Here is a 20,405-nt window from a genome sequence, read left to right on the forward strand (position 1 = left end):
CTCGTACGAGTCGTACTCCCGCTTGCCTCGCGTGATACTTGACTTCCACTTGGCTCGCGTGACATCATCCCACGTACACGAGCACCCATAGAGCGGAAAGACCAAGCACTTAGTGATCCTCCGCTAGGATCCCGCCATACCCCACCACCACCACTACCCCCATTTGCCTCCCTCCATAGCTCACTCCACGTATCCTCGTCCGCTAACATATCCCTTCTCTCCCTCCTCCCTCCTTCTGGTGTTAGGTTATTCGGAGAAAAAGGCAGAGCGGCAAAGAATCGACCTCCGCCTCGATCCTTCGTGAAGCCTAACATACGGTTGAGCATCCCCTGATTACCACTAGCGCGTTCATCGTGTAAGATATGCGCGCCTGCGTCCGTATCCGTCTCTTCTAGATCACCACCGAGTAAGAAAAACTGGCCTCCGGGGCCGCCTTGGGGACGCTGAGAGCTTGTGTTTGGGTGCTTTGGTAGATAGAAATGAGATTTAAAAATTAGAAATAAATTAGAAGAAAGAACTAAGAGGGAGGGAAACCACCAAGGACAACAGGAAATATAATATCAAAGAATAGAGGAGGAGGAATTGAGTATACACAAAGACTTACCGAATGTCTCCTCCGCACGTAGTATGTTGTCGCAAGGGCGCCTACAACGAGGCCTAGAGCAGCGAATGTAGCACCGAGAGTGACTGCCGTGTTGGTTTTGCTATGTGAATCGCCTCCACTGCTTCCACTGCCGTCTCCCCCACTTCCGCCGCCCCCTGCACTATTGCCTCCACCGCCGCTTCCAGTATTGTCTCCACCACCATTCCCGCTACCAGATCCTGGTGTGTTGGTTGGACCAGGAATTGTAGCAGTTGTACCTGAAGGCGGACTAGCTGGAGGGGTGTATAATGGAGTGAACAATGAGCTTGATAGGTCGTAGACCTGGAGGGTAGAAGAAGCGGGAGCGGTAGACGTGTAACCTACGAGCAACGGGTAAGTTATATAGTATTTTAGAGGGTAATAAGACGATAGCAGCGAGTGTATAAAAGAGAAAGGGCGTGGACAAAATTGGTACGGGACGCATATATGCTGTGTTGATGAGCATGTCTTTTTGAACCCAAAGCGAGTATATGCAGTTACAAAGTACATAAAAGAAGCCAGAGGGACAAGGACATCGGGCGATCGAACTCACCAAAACCAAAAATGACCATTCCACCCCATGCCACAGCAAAATGATCTCTTCTCTCTCCTAGCTGGCTGAGTACCGCGACTGACTGCCAAACCATTGGATTCTGTGTGGTATCAAGGATCCATCCGTCACTGTACGTATTCTGGAGTTCTGCGTCTGCGCCGCCATGTATCAAGATCTTTGCATCCGCCAAAACGACTGCGGCGAATGCACGGCGGGACGTAGGGAGGGTATTATTACTAACGGGGAGGACAGACCACGATTGTGAAGATGGAGATGCAGAAATGTCAAGTGTCCATATCGTTGTGAATGGTATAAGAGTATTAAGAGAAGGAGAAAAGCCACCAAAAATAATCAGCTGGTTATTCAGGATAAGGGATGTATGTCCTGTGATATCTGGAGGAGAGTTCGTGGCCGGCAATAGTGCAAAAGAGGGATTATTAGGTGTGAACAAGTAATCATCACCAAATGCAGTATTAGACCCGTCTGCTTTCTGACCGCCAGTGAGGTAGAGCAAACCTGCTGAAGATGAGACGGAATGATGCATTCTGCGCATCGGCTGGGAAGCCCAATCCTGTGGTTCTAGGAGAAAAGATGGTGATATAGAGGTGGTGATGATGATTGAGGAGTCGTTGAGGTCGGTGAGGACGGTTGGTGAATTTGGACCTGGAAGGCCACCAAAGAGAAGGAAAGCAGAGGTGTTGAAGGCGGAGAGCGTGTGCCATACAAGTGCAGGTGAGTTAGTAGCATTCAGAAGCTTCCAGGGTGGCAGAGAGGTATTGAATGAGGATGTGAGCGGAAGGGCTAGCAGTTCGTTAGTTGGTGGGGCAGAAGTATAAGAGTATTGGTTGTATGGGTCCGTCATTCCACCGTGGATATAGAGCACATCTTCGAGAAGAGCGCTTGCCTGTCCCCATCTGACGCGATGTTAACAAGTAATTAACATATGCTGGATAGCCCTGGACAAACGAACCTTGGTATTGGAGAGTACTGTGCTGCGGTAAGTGAAACAAAACTTAGTCGCAGCATCCACTTCATCGCGAGCAAGAGTAACTTGGAAAGGAGCTTTCTGTGATGAAGGATGTAATGATTACATACAAGAACGTTATGGTTGTCGTGAAAGCGTCGTGGGTCGTGAATTTCTCGCTGTAAGGTTGCTCCAAGTGCTGCTTGCAGTCGAGCGCTGCGTTCGCCCAAGTTGGCTATCTGTACCTTGAAACTCACGTAAGCGGAAATGCGCACATGCGTTTTCCTTCACCCCGACTTCATCCCGACTCCAATGTCAACATAGAGGCATTTTTGTAAGGCTAAACCTCGAAATCAAACCCATCATTTTGGCTCGAGCTGATATTTACCACTTTCTTACCGTGCAGGCCTGAATCATACCTAGGAATGCTGTCAGAATGCACTTGGGGACTTGCTGACCCAGAATCTCGCGTTTTAGCCTTCGTCAATGGCCTATTCTTATCTCAACCTGTTCAAAATTTATTTTCTCATCGTGTGCAGGGCGGCTAAAGTATGTATTTCATCACCCTGCATGTTTAGTGCTTGTTTACAAGTGATGGTTGAATTGTTGTCCACTTACCACAGTAACATGGCTTCTGTTGATCTCATGGGAATACTCCTCCTCTACACAGGACATCACCGGTGCATCACCGATTGTTCGCCAAATGCCCTTTGCTGAATCCGAGATGCCCTGCTCCAAGATCACGGGTGTCGTTCGCCATCCTATCAACGAGACAGCATGATTGGAACACCCCCTAAATAGAATTGATAAGTATATTTCAAATGCACCTTATAGTGCTGATGCAGAAGAAACCACTATTTTACATTTGCCCACAGATACACATGCAAGCCACGTACCACGACACCCACTCTGATTCACACTGTTGGCATCATCACGACTTGAACAAACTGCAGTCTTTCTGCTCGGACATGGACCGCATTCGAAACGACTCGGTCCTGGGTCCCGAATTAGACCACAAATTATCACTAGCAACGCTGGGTATTGCAATGAGCCTCGCTCGGCCCATGACGGTGATGAAACAAATGTGCTGTTATTCCATCTGGAAAACTCCTCGGACTCCGGACATATTTCATGCCATATTTCCTCCCAAAGCTCTCTGAGTTAGATTGGCTAGTTGAATTAGCAATGGACGCCACATATGAGCCAAGTTCGCGACCGAGAAACGGGATAAATCTAAATGAGAAGGTATTCAAATCCAGTTTGCGTTAGAGGACATAGTCATCAGGGAAGACCTCAAACAGAAGGCTTCCAAGGGACGAAGATATACGTTCTTCGCTACTCTTGAATCTTCAGGATCCTTACACGAGTCAGTCAGATATCAATAAAGCTAATGAAATCGTATTTCTATGAAAATAATGATCTCGATGACCTAATGTTTAAAGATTGTAACATTGTCCTTGGGAAAACTGTGAGTCCTAGATACATGATAGTTCTCGGGATAAGACTAGCAACAGGCTCGTAAGTCCGCACAGCAGAACGGAAATGTCTTCTTGTTACGTAGACCAGAGACCCCAACACATTCTGTACGGGAAGCCGTCAACAGTCAATGCTTCGGCACGGATCTACTCTTCATGCACGAAGAAAGACAGTTAGCATTGTCGAAGCGACGAGAACTGCCCATAAGAGAGCTATTCTTGCGGATGACGGCAAGGATGCGGTATTCACTGGGACAAAGCCAGCCATACCACCAGTGGTTCCAGCCGCCATTGTCATCGTGGTAGTAGACTTTGACGTCACTCTATGTTATTTTAAAAATACAACTCAGATCAGTTTGAAGTATTGAGCTTGGTAACTCACGTCGTAGTGCTTGGTTTATCCGAAATTGTCGTTGTAAGAGTCTCTAAGGATACCATCACGACAGTGACAGTCGATGGTGCAGCGGTGCCCACCGTCACCGTGATGGGCGGGGGCTCTCCGGGAGACACTATCGTGAAAGTCGTCGCTCCAGATAACACAGTCTCAAATCCGGATTGCGTCGCTAAATAACTTGACGAGGATGTATACAGAGCCGCTAGCCAAGGGCTCTGTGAAGGCGGAGAAGATGCCTGTGGGGTGGTTATGAGCTGATTGTCGGAGGTGCACTGACTAGAAGATGAACTGGTAATGTCGATTGGAAGAGGTGTAATTGAGTAGTAGGATTGACCCTTTATAATCGAATTCTCATAGAATGTCAGCTGCACAAAACAATGAGCTAGGACGATAACCAATGATAGAAGTGTGCCCTCACATTGTATGATCCAGCAGGAAGACATGACGGAACCGTCCAGTTTACATGTTTAACGGTGCTTCCAGCTTCCTGGGTCAAAATACTAGGACTGTCGGATACTGTCATGTTGATTTGATTTGCATACGAGATGAGGTAGATTTGTAGCTCTTGGAGTTGCATTGCAGAGGTGAGGTTACCATCACCATCTACCTAATTAGAGTAAGATGCTAGGATGGGTTATACGCAAGCACAGAACTCACTTCTATAGCAATCTGAGAGCTACTTCCTGCTTGTATTTGACTAGGAGATGTTACTACTTAAGCCACAAGCGCTATCAGAGGATGAAGGAAATACCTATTGGGAGCGGGCGAATCGATGATAGCAAGGGCTTTGGTGATGAATTGACCATTGATGTAAACTTGAGCGAAAGCAGGTTGGACAAGGAACGAAATGCAGACTAGAGAGATGATATACAGCTGTAAAATGAATGAATTCCGGCGCGAGAACGAGCGACTCGTCCGTCGTAGGTGAGCCAGCACCATGGATGGCATGTATTGGTGGTATTTACAACCTCGTCGGTGAACACACTCCAGCCAAAGTGACTGAGTACTGTTCTCGGCCAGGTACTGCGCAAAACGTTGCAAATCCTGGTATGGTACTGTGAACGTTTTTGACTGCCAGCTAACGTTGGTCACACACCTAAAAAAATCCGGTTACACTCCTGTAGCGCAGGTAACTGAGGGGCTTTCGCTCATCACTACAGCTGTATTGTCGAAGAAAGGGTAGAAGCCAAAATTACCCGGAATTTTATACGTAGGCAATCGATCTTGGGAAAATGAAAGACATACTTTACCACCACGCCCAGCTGAGCCTCATCTGGTCGGAAAGCCACACGGTTGTCTATCATAGTATGGCAACCGAAAACTTGAACATATCAAAAGATTCTACACCAGCAGCTACGTCGACGACGACTGCGACGGCAACTGTTGAAAGGAAACCTCTTTATGAAGCAAGTACACAGTACAGAAACTGGAGATACTCACCCGCAAAATTGGCCAATGTCCGAGCATCGCTCAACACTGCGGCTGTCACCGCCATCCGGACAAAGTTTGAAGTAGATGAAGTGTGTATCCTATTCTTTTAATATTGTCGCACAAAATTAACGGACGGCTCTTCAGCCAGGATCATCATCAACAGTATCGTTCTTAGATGCTGATGAAGAGCAGCTGCTCGTGAAACTATATATCAGTAAAATACCACAGTTATGTGGCCACTTCCGTTTCCCAGAAGAAGTCGAAGCTACAGCCATAAGCTATCTAAAACGCTTTTATCTCAAAAATACTGTGATGGACTGGCACCCAAAAAATGTCATGTATGTATCTGTGTTCACACTGAGCACTCCTTTCTCACCAACCGATCTCTCAGGTTGACTGCTCTCTTTCTCGCTTCCAAGACAACAAATAATCCCATAACGCTGGAGTCCTATACTACTCACATTCCCAGGACTTCACCGTCAGATGTGCTGGACCTTGAGTTTCTCGTCGCGCAGAGCCTGGGTTTCGAGTTTGCAATATGGCACGCACACCGTGCACTATGGGGCATCTGGCTAGACCTGCAGGTTTGTCACAGTCTCCATTTCTATCGAGACAGCTAATTACACATTTCAATTCTGGAACAGAGTCTACTAGACGCTCCCGCTGACCGTCCAGAAGAGATCTACAATACCGCTTTAGGTCGTGTGCGGTCTTCTCGATTGACGGATGTAGAGCTTATCTACACCCCACCTCAAATTGCGCTAGCATGTCTATCTCTCGCATCCCCTGACCTAGCATTGCAGTGGGCTAATTCCAAGTTTGCTTCTCCTACTTCGTCACCGACGTCGACACCGTCCCCGACATCCAGTGCATTACAGACTATTGTAGAAGCCATCAAACTCGTTATTACGCAGTTCGGGAAACCGCCAGACATCGAATCTGTTCGAGAGGTCGACCGTCGTCTTAGACTGTGCAAGAACCCAGAGAAAGTTATTGGAAGCAAGGCATATGTAGCAAGGAAGACAGAAGAAGAACGTCGCGCAGAAGAAAAGCGCAATCGAAAAGCACAAGTAGCTCGCCGCGCTATGGACGAAAGCGACCCGTTCGGGACTGGAATCAGCGGTCGCGAGAAGGGGGAGAAACTGGAAACCATAGATGATGATGATGACGACGACGAATAACGTGCTAGCATCTGTCCATAGCTTCGGTTGTCCTTGACTTCGATCGCTAAGATAACCCTCGCATACTTAGTTCGCCATGGATTTTATTGTATTACCACCATTCTGTACTCCTATGACAGCTTAAGCATATACATTTCCACCGAGACATAGAAGCATGCGAAAATTTGCTGTAGGAATATAATCTGGCGACATCGGCTGCATATTGACCTCCTTTAGTTCCTAGTCTGTGCTTGCCGCATTGCTAACCGCCTTCTGGGCAGTGGTCATCGAGATGTGGGATGTGTGAGACGACTTCGCGAGATGGTGAGAGATGCAGTAAATTATACTACCGTGAAAGTAGTAATATATTTTGAGACGCCAGTTCAGAAACCTAGGAAGCGATGTATTCAGTAACAGCCGTATAAAAAAAACCTTATCTGTTATGTGACGCACAGCATTCACAGTCGAAAGGACATAGTGGCGTATCTGAAGGACAATTGAACAATTTGAAGCTAGAAAGGAGGTGAACACCTTACCTCCCCCTTCATGGCTTATGCCGAGCTCATCTTCTTTGTATATACCGAAACCTTCTTCCGTTTTTCGTCCTGAAATTGATATTTTAGCGCACGAATCACGACAAGAGTAGTCTGCGTACTTGGACCGTTTCCTCTGGAGTCCTTGAACCGATCTTCATCTTCCTTATCCTTATCCTTTTTCGACGTCTTCGTGCTTTTCACCTTCAAGGCATCCTTCCCACTTGATTTCGTGCGCTTGGCCTTGGGTTCTTGTATAGATGGATCGAAGACTGTTTCAGGTGGTGGTCTCTTCGTCCCTTGCTTCGGTTCATCCGCCAACTTCACCTCATCTTTGGGATCGCGAAGATCAGCACTCTTGGCTTTTTTGCTCTTTTTCTTCTTCTTTTTTTCTGGCAATGTCGTTGACGAGGAGGTGACGGATACGACAAATTTGCCTTTATTAGCGGAGGAAAAGATAGCGTCTATCTCTGAGGCAGGCATATGAGGACTGAATAGTACTGAATATTAGTGCAACACGGTGACTGCATCCACAAAATTACTGCGTGTGCCGATGGATGGAGGATGTCTTTGCCGCGGAGCTGAGTTCGAACCACGCCGCTGATATGCGCTGACTCTCTTGCTCAAAATCTTGTTTTTAATATTCTAATTTTTTACTGGAGATTCGAGCTTAAGCTCCTGACGCTCAGCTGCCCAACCGATGATTGTCGTTTACCTCGCTAAAATCGTCTGGCTGTGACAGTTGGACTGTGAAATCCGTAAACGCTTGCAGTATCTGATGGCGGCGCAAACGGTACAACAAATATAAGAACTCCAATTGAATGATCCCATAGCTCCCAGTAAGGCTAGATAATCGTACTCTGGGCCGTAGTGCGCAGGCAATACTACGCCGACTCGAAATAGCCAATACAGACAGGGGGGTACATCGACCCTGTGGATTGATCAATCCACCGTAGCAAATTGGCAGGTATTGACCAACGGATGACTAGGGCGTTGGATGCCGTCGCAATGCAAGCGAAATTCTGGCGGTCAGGCCTCCCGACACCCTAGCTGCCCAGCAACTCCCGGCTACCCCATGGAAGTGGCTGTACCATTCCCCAACGATGACTGATACTTGGTGGTGGCAGTCCGTTGTCAATGTCCATCATAATGTGAAAAGACACCGGCCAGGGAAGGTACCGAACAGCTGTGTCGCCATTGCGAACGATATTTCATGAAGGTAGCTTGTTTTTACGGTCCAGATTAGAGCCCTGCGATGGTGTAACTGCGACGTGGTGCATGGAGCCTGGTCGAAGAAATATGTGAAGCGATTTGAATGTAATTATGAAACTAACACATTGAGCCTAGCCTCTTGGTGTGATCAGTGTAAGAGGCAGATTCACTTGGGGGCTTCCGTAAGTGAATTTACTGCCCCAGTGGGTAACAACATAACTATACGCTGCAGGTCGCCGCGAGGACATCGATCAGCAGACTCCTAACCCCTGGCATAAATTGCATATGCGTTGACAATGGCAGGACGCCACTAGGCCCCAAACATGCAGCGTGTTTCCTGTGCGTCAATAGGGAAAAGACCCATCCATAACCCGATAGCATACGCAGAAAATGTTTGTGCAATATCTGCTAATGTACGAAACACTCGTAAACCTGGAACTGAGCCGATTTATGAAGTCTGGACTTGCCTTCTGATAGCGATAGTGATGGAGTTCAACATATTTGATATGAGTGTTGACATTGAGCCCCAAAACTGACTGGTAGAGAGCGTGTTACCAGTCAGGTGTTGACCTTGCAAGGGACAGAGAGGACTGTCCGTGGAACAAAGAAAACAGCAGGGGATATTTCTCGGTAACTTGATGCTCGAGTATATTCTGCGGGTAGTACAATGTTCCAAGTGCATATTTTCTCAACGATAGACATGGATGCTTTACTGTAGCACGCAAGACCTGCACGTAGACTGACATGTGCCGATGATGCGGGAAAGATCAGAATACTACTCACTAGAAAATGTATACATTGCATCACATCTTGTCGCTGCCACTAACAAGGCCATATTTAGGATGTGCAAAGTAGCCCTTGCCCACGACTGTCAAAACGGAACTAGCTTACCACAACTCAGACATATGGCAATTTTTCATGCCGACATCCTTATCTCCGGATCGGGGTCAGAAACGCGTTGCTGGACAGAAAGGTATTAGCGACATTCAAATATACCGAACGAAGTCGAAGGATTTCTGTCTGTTCGTGATATGCATAGAAAGGGATAATGAATGTGGGATGAACTACGCACGCTTCGATCGAAAGAGCCGCCCTGATGTCGTAAAAAGATACGAGGAGCGCGTGTCCAATTCGATAGCTTTGAATAGCGCCTTGTTTAGAAACTTGGAACAAATGGTGCCCCTGAATCAACGAACGATGAGTTCCCGGGTGAGAAATAAAACCAAAACTTGCCGTTGACATGAGGAGGGACAGATCGAGGTTTTCCTTGCCGCTACTCATATTTATCAGAATATGCTCGGTAATGTGAGGCGCTAACACTCGAAGTCGATGTATGATGTTAAGTAACGTTCTTTCTTGACTGTTATGTTGTGTGTGCGGTTGTATGTTCATTCCTTACAAAAGATGAATTAAGGTCATATTGCTGCTATCAGTGGAGTATCACCGTGTGGCCTGATATAAATGGAACGTAGGCCAAGCAAAGAACCTAAAAGTCAAGGTTTAGCACGGCATATGATGATCACCTACAGCAGTCAGCTGGTACCATATGGGCATATAGAGTACAGGGTCGATTCCTATTAAAAAAAAGGGGGAACGAAACGTTCCACGTTCCATTAGTGAATGTCGAATATATTAGAACATCACTGTTCACGTCAGTGCTCGACCAGTAATACGGGCGACGGTGAGCATCCGCATACATAGTATTCGCTCGACTTCGACGTCAAAGTGGAGCCGACCAAGTCAGATGACTGGCACGTCTAGTGCTGCTTCTTTCAGATGTTCGTTTATGCGCTCGGGCCTACGGCCCATAATGAAGAACCTGAACCGGATGTAGAGTAAGAATATACCTCCCTGTGATTCATACTGCCATGGATCTAGACCATTGTGTCTTGGTTTTAGCATCCCCATAGATGCCGAAACATGTTTGGTGCATGATTGGGAGGATAGTGTTCCGTAAAAAGCAGAAACGTATGGCAGTATTGACCAAGAAGTATACCCGGTGGGTAGATTGAGCAACACGTGTAGGCCAAATACAAATGGCTGGAAAGCTACCGAGTTCCGGTGGTTGGTTACAGCTCAGGCCTCATTAAAAAAACGCAGCTCGCCGTCGTTGCAGTATTGTCTCTCGACCACGAGCGTCAACCAGCGACGACTTCGCTGAGCTCAAAAATGGTATATTATACTCTCCGCACACTGAAGATCAGACCCCGACGAGAAGGCACGGAGCAGCTACGCATCCGACTTGGCCCCGTCGACGACAACGGCAAGCTGTGCAATGCCATCTGATAGATGGTTTTTTGGAGGCTGAGTGCCTCACACCCATTGGATTGGGGTAAAATGATTACGATACTCCTTTTCCCAGGTGTTCTTTCTTGCTTATCTGGCCATATCCCATATATTAAGAATACGAATCGCTGCACGGGACCGATTCCCGAGTCATGCGCGACCGCCGGGATGCTAAGGAAACAAACTCGACCCCACAGACCTTCTGCAGGTCTGTCTGCTGCTTTTCTTAGGCTTAGGGGAATAACGGCGATGTTGAGCCAGGGAATATCAACACAGCAATCCGGTAACTTTGCATGCACTTGTGGACGTACTTACGCACTACTCATTACTCGCCCAGATAGCCAAGAATGCCACCCAGTCACGTCAGCGATAGCGCACGATAGCACTTACGGCGGTCAAACGGCGTTCGCCTCTTTCAATTCTATTCTACTGGTTCAGCATCGGCCGTGCTGACCAAGGCTGCGCTACACGTTGCAAGATTCTATTCCACTTGTTGACTTAGTTGGAATGACCCAACTTCTCCTTTCTTATTCTTCATCACCACTTCTCCCCCATTTTGGTATTGTCTGTCAGTGCCAATGGCGCCCGTCCCGGCCACTCCGTATTGCAGAGCCGCAGTGGTCGGCACTAACGTTCGTTCTGGAATAGTTTTGATGTGGTCCTCGAACACCCCTTCTCCAAGTATACGGCCCCTATTTTTATACTGTGATACGCACAGTGTTCGAGGTGCTGCACCAACACGAGGCGCCAACAATATGGTACAGGCGCCACTCTGCAGCCGCTCGTGGTGAGCGTCTAGCCTCGTTTTATCCTGTCCGTCAGGCAGAGCCACAGGTATGTCATAATCGATCATATCTGTTACCCAATGGAAGTCCAGAAACTATAACATCACAAGAAATTTTCCAGATCGTAACACACGGTTTTGGTCGAGGATCTGAACACAGGATTGTTTCTCCGTCGTCATCGCGAGGTATATATTACATGCTTTGTCATACACCGTTACCAGCTACAGGGTCTCAAGCTAAGCTTCGAGCTCTGCAATAAATGCCTTGTTCTCTTCGTTATCAGGGTATTTCTTGAGAATCTAGAAAAAGGCATGTAAGATGAGCCACTCGGGGTTAGGATAGTGCCTGATTTATAAACTTACCTCCACGAGTTTGGCAACATACTTAGCCTCGGCATCCTCTTTGGTTGTGCCCTTTACAGTGTTCCACGCATCCCTATCAAATGTCTTAGATCTCGTTCTTTGCACGTATACGATAAGCTTACCACTTAGCTTTGCCAACGAAATCCAACAACCCAGGCCTAGCGGTGTTCACGTCTCCGATAGTAGCTATTACGGCACATATCATTCATTACCTATGATATGAAACGGATAGCATCCTGTACCGACCTTGTTTGTAGTACTTGTAAAACTGTGGTGTTAAGAGGTGATGATTAGAATCTATCAGCAAATCAATGTTTTTTCTCCATGGCGATACTCACATCAAGTTGATCATCTTGAGACACTTTGACGGGACCATCCTTCGGGAGACCCTGAACATACTTGACAGCTTTCTCGAACTTGGATTCAGACATGATGGATGTATCAGATATAAGTTAACGGTAAAGAAATCGATCTGTTTTCAGATAAGATAATAATCGCAAATTTATCATTTCCTTATTTGGATACAGAGGTGCCACTTACAGTCAATCACGGTATTAGTGAGGCGATCCTCTTTCCTCATCCATGTCGGATCTTTGAGTCATTGTACTCTAGTTATAAGGACCGTGTAAGGCTGGCTATAGTCATGTAATACTAGCACCAATGCATATGGTGCACCTTACAGCTTAACGTTTAACAAGAAGCTTGGACCCCATTCGTCGAACAACCCATGCTACCCAGCATCATGCCACTGATCCAAGGCACGCGTTCACGTTCACGAACAAAAGTCCCTGATTCGCGATAGCACACAAAGGTAGTTCAATGACCGCAATCACATTTGACGAAGAACAATGGCGAATGGAATATGGAAGTAGCTGTGGAGATTCTAGAGCCGAATAGTAGTACTTGTCTCAATCTAAACGAAATCGGACCATGCCATCGAGCCACACGACACCCAAGGCACTTTTAGAATCCCGAGCTGTGTATGCGACGCTCACTCCTGGATGCGATCCCCGTCACGAGATAGAAGTGCAATACCACTAGTTATGAACTCTAGGACCAAGCCACTCTTGTTAATCATCGAGCGGCCATGTCACACCGTGTGACAATCATGTGACCTAGAAAAGTAACTCCGCCAGCTCTAACCGCGTACGCCTCTCCTCGCTGTCCTCAAGCCAACGACGCATACAACAACTATACGTTCCTCAGAGCACTGGCCGAAACCATGTCAAAGCCGGCGCCTGAACCATCTGCACAGGAAATCCAAAGAAAGTTATCAGTTCATTCTGTGGCAAAGCCAAGAAAGGTACGTACATCACATTTCGTGTCTAACCTGTCAGATTGTCGCACTGTTTTGTAATTCTGATATGCTACATACAAAGATCCCCGCGTTGGCACAAACACACGTCTCGGGAACGGAATCTGACTCCGACTCTGCGCTATCTCCAGACTTGCTGTCTACGCAATCATTAAGCTCTAGCGGGGTGTTGCTTGGTGGAAGCTCATCACAACCACCGCTCTCTTCGATCGCTGAGCGGCGATCAGGGAGTGGTGAAGAGTCGGACGAGGACGACGAGGACGACGAAGAAGGCTGGAAGGGGGGTGAGAAACATGGAAAGACGCGAGTTTCGGCAGATGAAAGTGTCATCAAGGCAGGGTATCTATGGAAGAAGGGTGAACGGCGTAAGGTTCGTACCCCCGTGAAGAATCTTTTTCTTGCATTGGGTACGGACGAAACTATCCACAGACTTGGAAAAAGAGATGGTTTGTCCTGCGTCCTGCGCATCTGGCATACTACAAGACTTCAGCCGAGTATAAGCTACTCCACCTTCTCGACCTCTCCGACATACACTCATGCACGCCCGTCGCACTCAAGAAACACACCAACACTTTCGGGCTTGTCTCTGCGGTGAGGACATTTTATCTTCAGGCTGTAAGTGCAGAGGAAGTGCAGCAGTGGGTTCAAGCCATCCAAGAAGCTCGCGAGTCCCTCATGGCTACATCGACGCAAAACTCTTATGCTACAGCACCCATACCAATACCCGGGACACAGGGCAGCTCACATCCACCTCCCGTGACGCCATCGCCTCCTTCTCACGTCTCTCAAAATATCACTTCCTCGGACTCGGAAGATGCCTCTCCTAGCGCGGTACGGACTTATTCTAGTTCTTCGCAGACTCGACCTGTCATCGCCTCCTCGCCTTCGCGTCCTCAAGGACTGCCGAAGGACGTTACAAAGATAGTGCTTTCCGGTTACTTGATGAAGTGCGGCTCGAAGCGTCATAATTGGCGCAAGCGGTGGTTCGTACTGAATGGTGAAAAGCTGGTTTACTCTGGAAGCCATATGGTAAATGTCATCCCATGATCTTAATGAGAGTACATAGCAATCTAATAGGATGCGTGCTCATTCACAGGACACGAAGCCACACCGGCAGTTCTCATTTTCAGAGATTCTTGACGCCCTCGAATTCGACATAAAAGCAAACAGGCACGGTGTTAGTGCACCGCCCACGGCAACTTCCTCGATACCCTCTTCGTCTCCCGAGGTCTCTAGTTCTGGTCATGGACCCCACACGTTCAAAATTGTAACGACTAAGCGAACACTTTTACTCTGTGCACCTAGCGAAGAGGAGGAAATTAAATGGTTAAGCGCCATACGGGCGCTGATTGCTCGACGAACAGGAGCTGGGGTTGTCCCTGGGGAGTCGAGCAGCAACGCCTCGAGGGCGATGTCAGGAAGCATTGACGCTGGTCAGGGTAGTGGTGGTGGGGTAGGATCTGCAGGGAGTGGTGGATTGCGAAATAAGGTTAGGAAGTTGAGTGTCAGCGGGACGAGCACGGCAGTGCCCATACCGGAGGGAAGTCTGGAGAGATGATTGATCTAGAGATAAACGGCATCCAAACAGGTCTCCAGATTCATTGTAATTGTACCAGCACTCTCACGTTACTACCCTGGTTCTGTTTCCGGTGCTGTGTAACATCATTTCACCCATCAGCTATCAGCTTAGTGTGGCTGTTCACTTCGATTCATATCTAGTGTGGATTGTATCGTTCCATGAAACGCTTCTATTGTGTCGTTGTGTCTAATCTGCGAAGAAGAAAAAGCGGGGATGTTCTTCTGGGTGAACAGATTATGTGATAAAGAAGAGATAAGTGTTACAGCAATCCAAGTGGTCGGACACGGGCATGGAAGGAGCTTAGTAAGTGAGTGGCGCTAAACCGACAAGGCCGGAGGACCAGTAGTAAGGTTTAATTGAGTGTGCGGGGGATTAGCCCGGCGTTTAGACTAGATACCAGGGACTGAAGAGGACATCTTCTAGGAGCATTCGCCGTTATTTTCTCCGACTTCCCAGCTAGGCTCCGACCTCAGCGGTTTTTGCGAAGCCAAGAAGAGAGGATGCACTGGCGTCTAACCAAGAGGTTGGATAGAGGACAGACACCTGACCAGAACGTGACTGGATGACGTGACTAAGTATAGTGTTGATGGCACTGCCACCTGGTATCGCAGATTCGTGCACGCTAACCAGAGATGTGGCGGTGAGCTGGTATTTGGTCGCGGACACGGAAAGCGCAGTGGGTGTATGGGGCAATGAGGAGGGGATGGGCAAGGTGTCACGGTGGCAGAGGTGATTCCATACAAGGGTAGACTGGAAGTGTGTTGAGAGGAGAAGAGGCCGTGCTGTTGGACAGATGATGGATCAACGAGCATCCAAATTGGAAGACAGCGATGGAACCGTCTGGACGTGGTCGACATACTACGGAAGCAAATTGAAAAAACGGGGTCCAACATGCACAAATATTAATATTTGCACTGAACGTCTTGCCGAGACACGCCACAGTTGCCGGTGCAGGTCCAACTCAGATTCTCGTCCAGATCTCGTCCCTTGCTTGTTCCCATGCTGCCTTCCGAATCCGTGCTCGTGCAGGACCCCGAGACCCAGTCTGTTATTCCAGCCACTATATTTCCGTATTGGAAAGTACATCCAATCGTCCGTTTCGCATGTCTCCCGGTCTCGTCGTGCGTTACTTATATCCGCCTGAATGGCTTAGAACGCGACTTGTGCCCCTTCTCCCCTCTCCCCCACATCGCATATACCTTCTTGTATAATTCCGTATATACCATACTATCTCATACTCTCTTGCTCTAGTCTTTCTCTTGTTCCATACCTTCGATCATATCATCACCATGGGCCCCTCTCCAAAACAGCAACGGAGGGCCGGAGCGCCAAAGGCCAAAGGTGCAGTGCGCGCCAAGTCGGGCTGTTACACGTGCAGAATACGTCGCAAGGTCAGTCATCACCCTTATAATAGATCTCCTTTTCTTTTCCTCTCTTTACTCACAAGTGGCGCGTCTTACAGAAGTGCGATGAGCAAGCAGATGAAAAGGGCCACTGTCAGACTTGCGTTCGCCTACAACTACAATGTCTTGGTTTTGGTGCGAAACGTCCAGAGTGGCTGCGGGTATGTTCTTTCCTTATCGATCCTCGCTCTAAAAAAACTTTTGTTTATTTTCGGTTTTTTTTAAATAATTCTTCGTGTCTCTGTAGGAAAACCGCAACGTGGTAGAACTACGAGAGAAAATCAAGACTTTCTTGGCTGCTCAGGGAAAGATAAAGGGCCATTCGGGTTCAGGCCCTCGCAGTTCTGATTTGGAACCTACTATTTTACCCCTCACACTGGAGCATAGTTCATCCAGTAGCAGTCCCCGAACCCCCACTTTATCAGTTTCGTCGGGTGATGAGATGCATGTACGCTCACAGTACCACCCGATGCGTGACATTCATCCTTACGCTCATGGCACTAGTGAGCTACCTCACGATTCTTTTCCTATCTACGTATATTCATTTTCTCCAGGTTTGCACCCAATGCAAGAGTTGAGCCCTGACTCTCCTCTTCCTCCTTCTCGAGGGCCATTGTATCCACAAGATCTCCTTCTTCCTCACTATCAAACTTCTATTATGACTCCTAGCTTAGATTCATGTAAGAACTCGTATCGTTATTAAATATATGTATGTATAATAGTACTCAACGCCCTCCTTTGTTGGCAGGGCCGAACAATCAAGCGAATTCAAGTCAGCTCACAACGTACACTAGTCCAGCAATTACGAGCAGTTTTTCTGCTTCCTATAATCGTAACGATGCATATTTTGAGGAGGAAGAGTACCCGCTTGCTGCCTCGGTTGGCGTCAGTGGCGATTTTGGACATAACCGTTTCATGCCAAGGATGACCGCAAACTCTCAGGATCTTTTGCTGTCCCATTACATGCAAAATGTTTTGAAAATCCAGTATCTGCATGCCGACCAATCTATTGACAGTATCGTATGGAGGCTCATCAACGAAAGTGACTCTGCGCGTGATGCTGCCTGTCTCCTATCCGACCTCCATCGCAAGAGCATTCAACGTGTCGGCACCTACGATGACGAAAACGAAAGCCAAGCGCTACTCCAACGTGTTCAGCGTATGCCATTGAAGAAGACTTTCACGGAAGGCGATGCTCTAGCTGGTCTTTGTGTCGTGTCCTACTTCCTCTTTTCTGGGGGCAGTGGACATTGGCAGAACTTCTTGGAGGTTTCTTGCGCTTTCTCACTCAGAATGTTGTACTCTCCACAGTATCGAGGCCCAGCAGACTGTCTTTCGCGATGTAGCGAAACTGTATGCTTGATTGTTAAAACGGCCATGTGGTTTGACGTTCTCGCATCGGCGACACTTGTCAGGAAGCCACGATTCATAGATGTCTTCCGCGACATCTTCAGCGACCGTGCCCCTGCTACATTTGATGGCGTTGAAGTGCTCGAAGACCCTAGATTGTCCATGCTTCCCATCATGGGTTGCGAGAATCACATTGTCCGCGCATTGGCAGAGATCGCCGACCTAGCGGTGTGGAAGATGAATGAAAGGCATAAAGGCAGTCTCAGCGTACCAATGCTGGTACAAAGGGGACTTGAAATAGAAAAAACCCTTGATCCACGACCACGACCACGACCACCGCAATACTTGCATCTAAGCGTAGATGCGGAACTCGAGACACGGCGCCACCTCACGTCTGAGGTATTTCGTGCCTCTGCACGGGTCTACCTTCATTCCGTCTTATCAGGAGATTTCCCAGGATGCCCTGAGATCGTTGACGGCGTGAAGGATACAGTACAGTGTTTGCAACAAGTTCCAGAGTATACTACGACTTCACGCTTTGTGGTTCGCAGTGTGGTGTTCAGTATCTGCATTTGCGGCTGCCTCACGGACAATACGGGATACCGCGCGTACTTCCTCAAACGTCTCGAGGAACAGCAGAAGGAGTCGGTTGGGAACTGCTCTACTGTGATGACGCTCATGCGTGAGGTGTGGAACAAACGAGCCAGTGGTCAACCCGTCGATTGGCGGCAGGTTATGCGCGAATCAACTGTGCTCCTCGTCTGAGGAGGTCAAAGTGTGCAAATGTTCTGCTATTTCCCCCTTCTTTTTCCTATGGATCCACTTTCTATCCCCAAAAACAGTCTAGGCTCGAAGCCTTCCTTTCGTCATGACCTCTGCTATGTTCTTCGAATCGTGTTTCTCTCAAATCTACCAATAATACCCTACACCTACACATTTGTATTTTGCTCCATGTTTTGTTTCGATAGTTTCTGTGCAACTTATTTTTCCCTTCCACTATACTCACCAATCATCCCCAAACATTTTCAATCATAACTACAAGGAATAAATGTCGTTTTTAATTATCATTCGTCAGCATCTTACACACAATTGATAGAGGAAACTGGGAAGTACGCTGATCGGGCGCATCTGTCAGCAGCAATTCTGTGAGTCATTCGATCATCATGCATCATGTATGACCTGCATCGCGGTGGTTTACAGCAACGCTTCCGATCTGTTTATGCCGTACAGTAAATAAAGATGTCCCGTTCACCACAATTCCTTGGGGGTCTCATAATAATATCTGTTTCATAAGTACCGGACTCACGCAGAAACGTTTGTTTCAGTCAGCAAATCGTACCGTGATGTGCCCTATAGCACCATGCTGCAAGGAGCCTTTATGACGGCCATAAAGCTTCTTTAAGAACTGCGAACTTGTATTGATTTCGTATATGGGGCCCCTCGTAAACAAAGTCTTGGGTCTGGCCCTCGCTGGTCCCGACTCGGACAATTTCGCATGTGGGTGTAGAGCGGCCCTGGCTTACAAGGGGGGAACGTGATCCAAATAACGTATCTGGGATTCGAACTTCCCGTCTGTGAAAAAAAGTTCGTAGGACCCGAGTGCTGTCTTCTTGTTTTCATTCTGGGAGGGCTCGGCACCTGCTCGGGACGGTCAACAACTGGAAGCAGGAGGTTCGATTGCTGATACGGGGCCAGATGCAGAAGGTTCTAGGAGCATTTGCAAGGGGAGAGGGGCCTGTTTTGTTCTGTGGTCAACTGTATATCCCGTCTTTGCTATCTATCGTGATCGGTGCTATCTCCATCTGGAATAGTCCGACGAACGGGAAGAGTACCTGTCGGTTGGTCTAATCAGGTTTGGTCGCGAACTCGACCTTCGAATTCAAGGTCCTTTCACTCCTGCGCTTGAATTGGATCCATTCATGAACGTAAATCATGGTCATGAACGCTTTCCCGGTGTCTTGGGATGATGTTTTGCAATAATGGTGTCAATACCAGCGTCAGGATTTCGAGTTGATCCAGAACCTGTTATCTACTTCTCGAACGTGCCAGTGTCATCTTCAGTTAAACCATGTACGGTCAAAGTACTAGTGTGATCATGCACATGCCAGTTAGGCTGTTGATGATAACCTCGCTGATTCGATGATAGCATTGTCCAATAGCAGTAATGTGTTTTTTAAATGTGCTCAACAATCCAGTTGCAACTTCCAGTAGTGGCGCCATGCATAGCCTGGGTGTCAGTGGGCGTCAAACCTTGGCCATGTTTAGCTGAGACATGATCTCGACTGGCACTCCCCCAGCACAGCTTGCTTGCATGTAGTAACCGTGGAGAACATTCTATATTCAATCCTTTCTCGTAATAGCAATTCCCCCCGAATCGACATAATGCCTCACCTGACGACAAAGGCAAGCTACCCTTAGATTGTGAAGACGACCACAACGGTGTTTTCAAAGCTGCAGGCTTCGCGAGAGTCAGACTATATCACGGAAATATGCAAGTTGCGCCTCGATATTTGTTAGCGCATCACAGTGGGAAACCCTCATGGGCATCGTGTATATAGCATGAGCTCATCAAACTACACACCTCGCCTCGAGTCCCAAAGAACATGCCCACGTACCTGCGAACGATCACCATCGATCACTGATACTGGGTGTCTGTCAGGTGCTCCCTCATAGCCTCCGTCAACTATTGTCATTCAGGCACGAACTGGCAATCGTCGTGGATTGTCAATGTGGCTGTCACCGACAGACTTTTCTTGCTTTTCCATCCTCGCAGAGCTTTGCTGTGTTCCCCGATTCGCCAGGGAATTGCGTCCATTATACTATTACGGTGTCCCATGTCGAACACAGCAGATACCAGTGTGGTCCTCGCATTGTCCTCGTTCTCGCTTCTGCACCGGTAGCGTGAGCCTCTGAGGGTTCGTACGTCTCTCGACACGACTGCAATACCTTTTGGTTCGGATGCTTAGATAATGATATGTTCC

The 20,405-nt window shown here is 47.9% G+C and overlaps 9 protein-coding genes across 9 annotated transcripts; 6 read left to right on the top strand and 3 right to left on the bottom strand.

The window, feature by feature from the left end:
• Positions 1–2,981: 2,981 nt before the first annotated feature.
• On the top strand, positions 2,982–3,538 carry SERLADRAFT_467505 (uncharacterized protein; the record flags this gene model as incomplete). Its single annotated transcript, XM_007318307.1, has 1 exon — positions 2,982–3,538. The coding sequence occupies one exon, from the start codon at positions 3,021–3,023 to the stop codon at positions 3,297–3,299; it is 279 nt and encodes a 92-aa protein (XP_007318369.1).
• A 1,773-nt stretch (positions 3,539–5,311) lies between these two features.
• SERLADRAFT_356043 (uncharacterized protein) lies at positions 5,312–6,926 on the top strand (the record flags this gene model as incomplete). The annotated part of the gene is made up of 4 exons (XM_007318308.1): positions 5,312–5,528; positions 5,584–5,777; positions 5,831–6,023; positions 6,084–6,926. 4 exons carry the CDS (start codon positions 5,316–5,318, stop codon positions 6,618–6,620), a joined length of 1,137 nt encoding a protein of 378 aa, XP_007318370.1.
• Positions 6,927–6,982: 56 nt separating this feature from the next.
• Positions 6,983–7,615, bottom strand: SERLADRAFT_408337 (uncharacterized protein; the record flags this gene model as incomplete). Its single annotated transcript, XM_007318309.1, has 4 exons — positions 6,983–6,990; positions 7,053–7,085; positions 7,136–7,204; positions 7,255–7,615. The coding sequence occupies 4 exons, from the start codon at positions 7,613–7,615 to the stop codon at positions 6,983–6,985; spliced, it is 471 nt and encodes a 156-aa protein (XP_007318371.1).
• A 2,348-nt stretch (positions 7,616–9,963) lies between these two features.
• On the bottom strand, positions 9,964–10,432 carry SERLADRAFT_467510 (uncharacterized protein; the record flags this gene model as incomplete). The annotated part of the gene is made up of 1 exon (XM_007318310.1): positions 9,964–10,432. The coding sequence occupies one exon, from the start codon at positions 10,250–10,252 to the stop codon at positions 10,085–10,087; it is 168 nt and encodes a 55-aa protein (XP_007318372.1).
• Positions 10,433–10,591: 159 nt separating this feature from the next.
• Positions 10,592–11,396, top strand: SERLADRAFT_467511 (uncharacterized protein; the record flags this gene model as incomplete). The annotated part of the gene is made up of 2 exons (XM_007318311.1): positions 10,592–10,913; positions 10,968–11,396. 2 exons carry the CDS (start codon positions 10,634–10,636, stop codon positions 11,081–11,083), a joined length of 396 nt encoding a protein of 131 aa, XP_007318373.1.
• Positions 11,397–11,534: 138 nt separating this feature from the next.
• On the bottom strand, positions 11,535–12,246 carry SERLADRAFT_467513 (uncharacterized protein; the record flags this gene model as incomplete). Its single annotated transcript, XM_007318312.1, has 5 exons — positions 11,535–11,714; positions 11,778–11,850; positions 11,900–11,963; positions 12,024–12,045; positions 12,116–12,246. 5 exons carry the CDS (start codon positions 12,206–12,208, stop codon positions 11,652–11,654), a joined length of 315 nt encoding a protein of 104 aa, XP_007318374.1.
• A 691-nt stretch (positions 12,247–12,937) lies between these two features.
• Positions 12,938–14,827, top strand: SERLADRAFT_467514 (uncharacterized protein; the record flags this gene model as incomplete). The annotated part of the gene is made up of 4 exons (XM_007318313.1): positions 12,938–13,080; positions 13,157–13,462; positions 13,522–14,121; positions 14,189–14,827. The coding sequence occupies 4 exons, from the start codon at positions 13,000–13,002 to the stop codon at positions 14,648–14,650; spliced, it is 1,449 nt and encodes a 482-aa protein (XP_007318375.1).
• A 1,002-nt stretch (positions 14,828–15,829) lies between these two features.
• On the top strand, positions 15,830–17,244 carry SERLADRAFT_467519 (uncharacterized protein; the record flags this gene model as incomplete). The annotated part of the gene is made up of 5 exons (XM_007318314.1): positions 15,830–16,062; positions 16,134–16,235; positions 16,322–16,577; positions 16,629–16,754; positions 16,823–17,244. Coding segments are annotated over 5 exons (1,008 nt in total), but the record flags the coding sequence as incomplete, so codon positions are not given.
• An 18-nt stretch (positions 17,245–17,262) lies between these two features.
• SERLADRAFT_467522 (uncharacterized protein) lies at positions 17,263–18,511 on the top strand (the record flags this gene model as incomplete). Its single annotated transcript, XM_007318315.1, has 1 exon — positions 17,263–18,511. One exon carries the CDS (start codon positions 17,368–17,370, stop codon positions 18,187–18,189), a length of 822 nt encoding a protein of 273 aa, XP_007318377.1.
• Positions 18,512–20,405: the final 1,894 nt, after the last annotated feature.

This window comes from Serpula lacrymans, assembly GCF_000218685.1.
Source record: "Serpula lacrymans var. lacrymans S7.9 unplaced genomic scaffold SERLAscaffold_7, whole genome shotgun sequence".
NCBI classification, from domain to species: Eukaryota; Fungi; Basidiomycota; class Agaricomycetes; order Boletales; family Serpulaceae; genus Serpula; species Serpula lacrymans.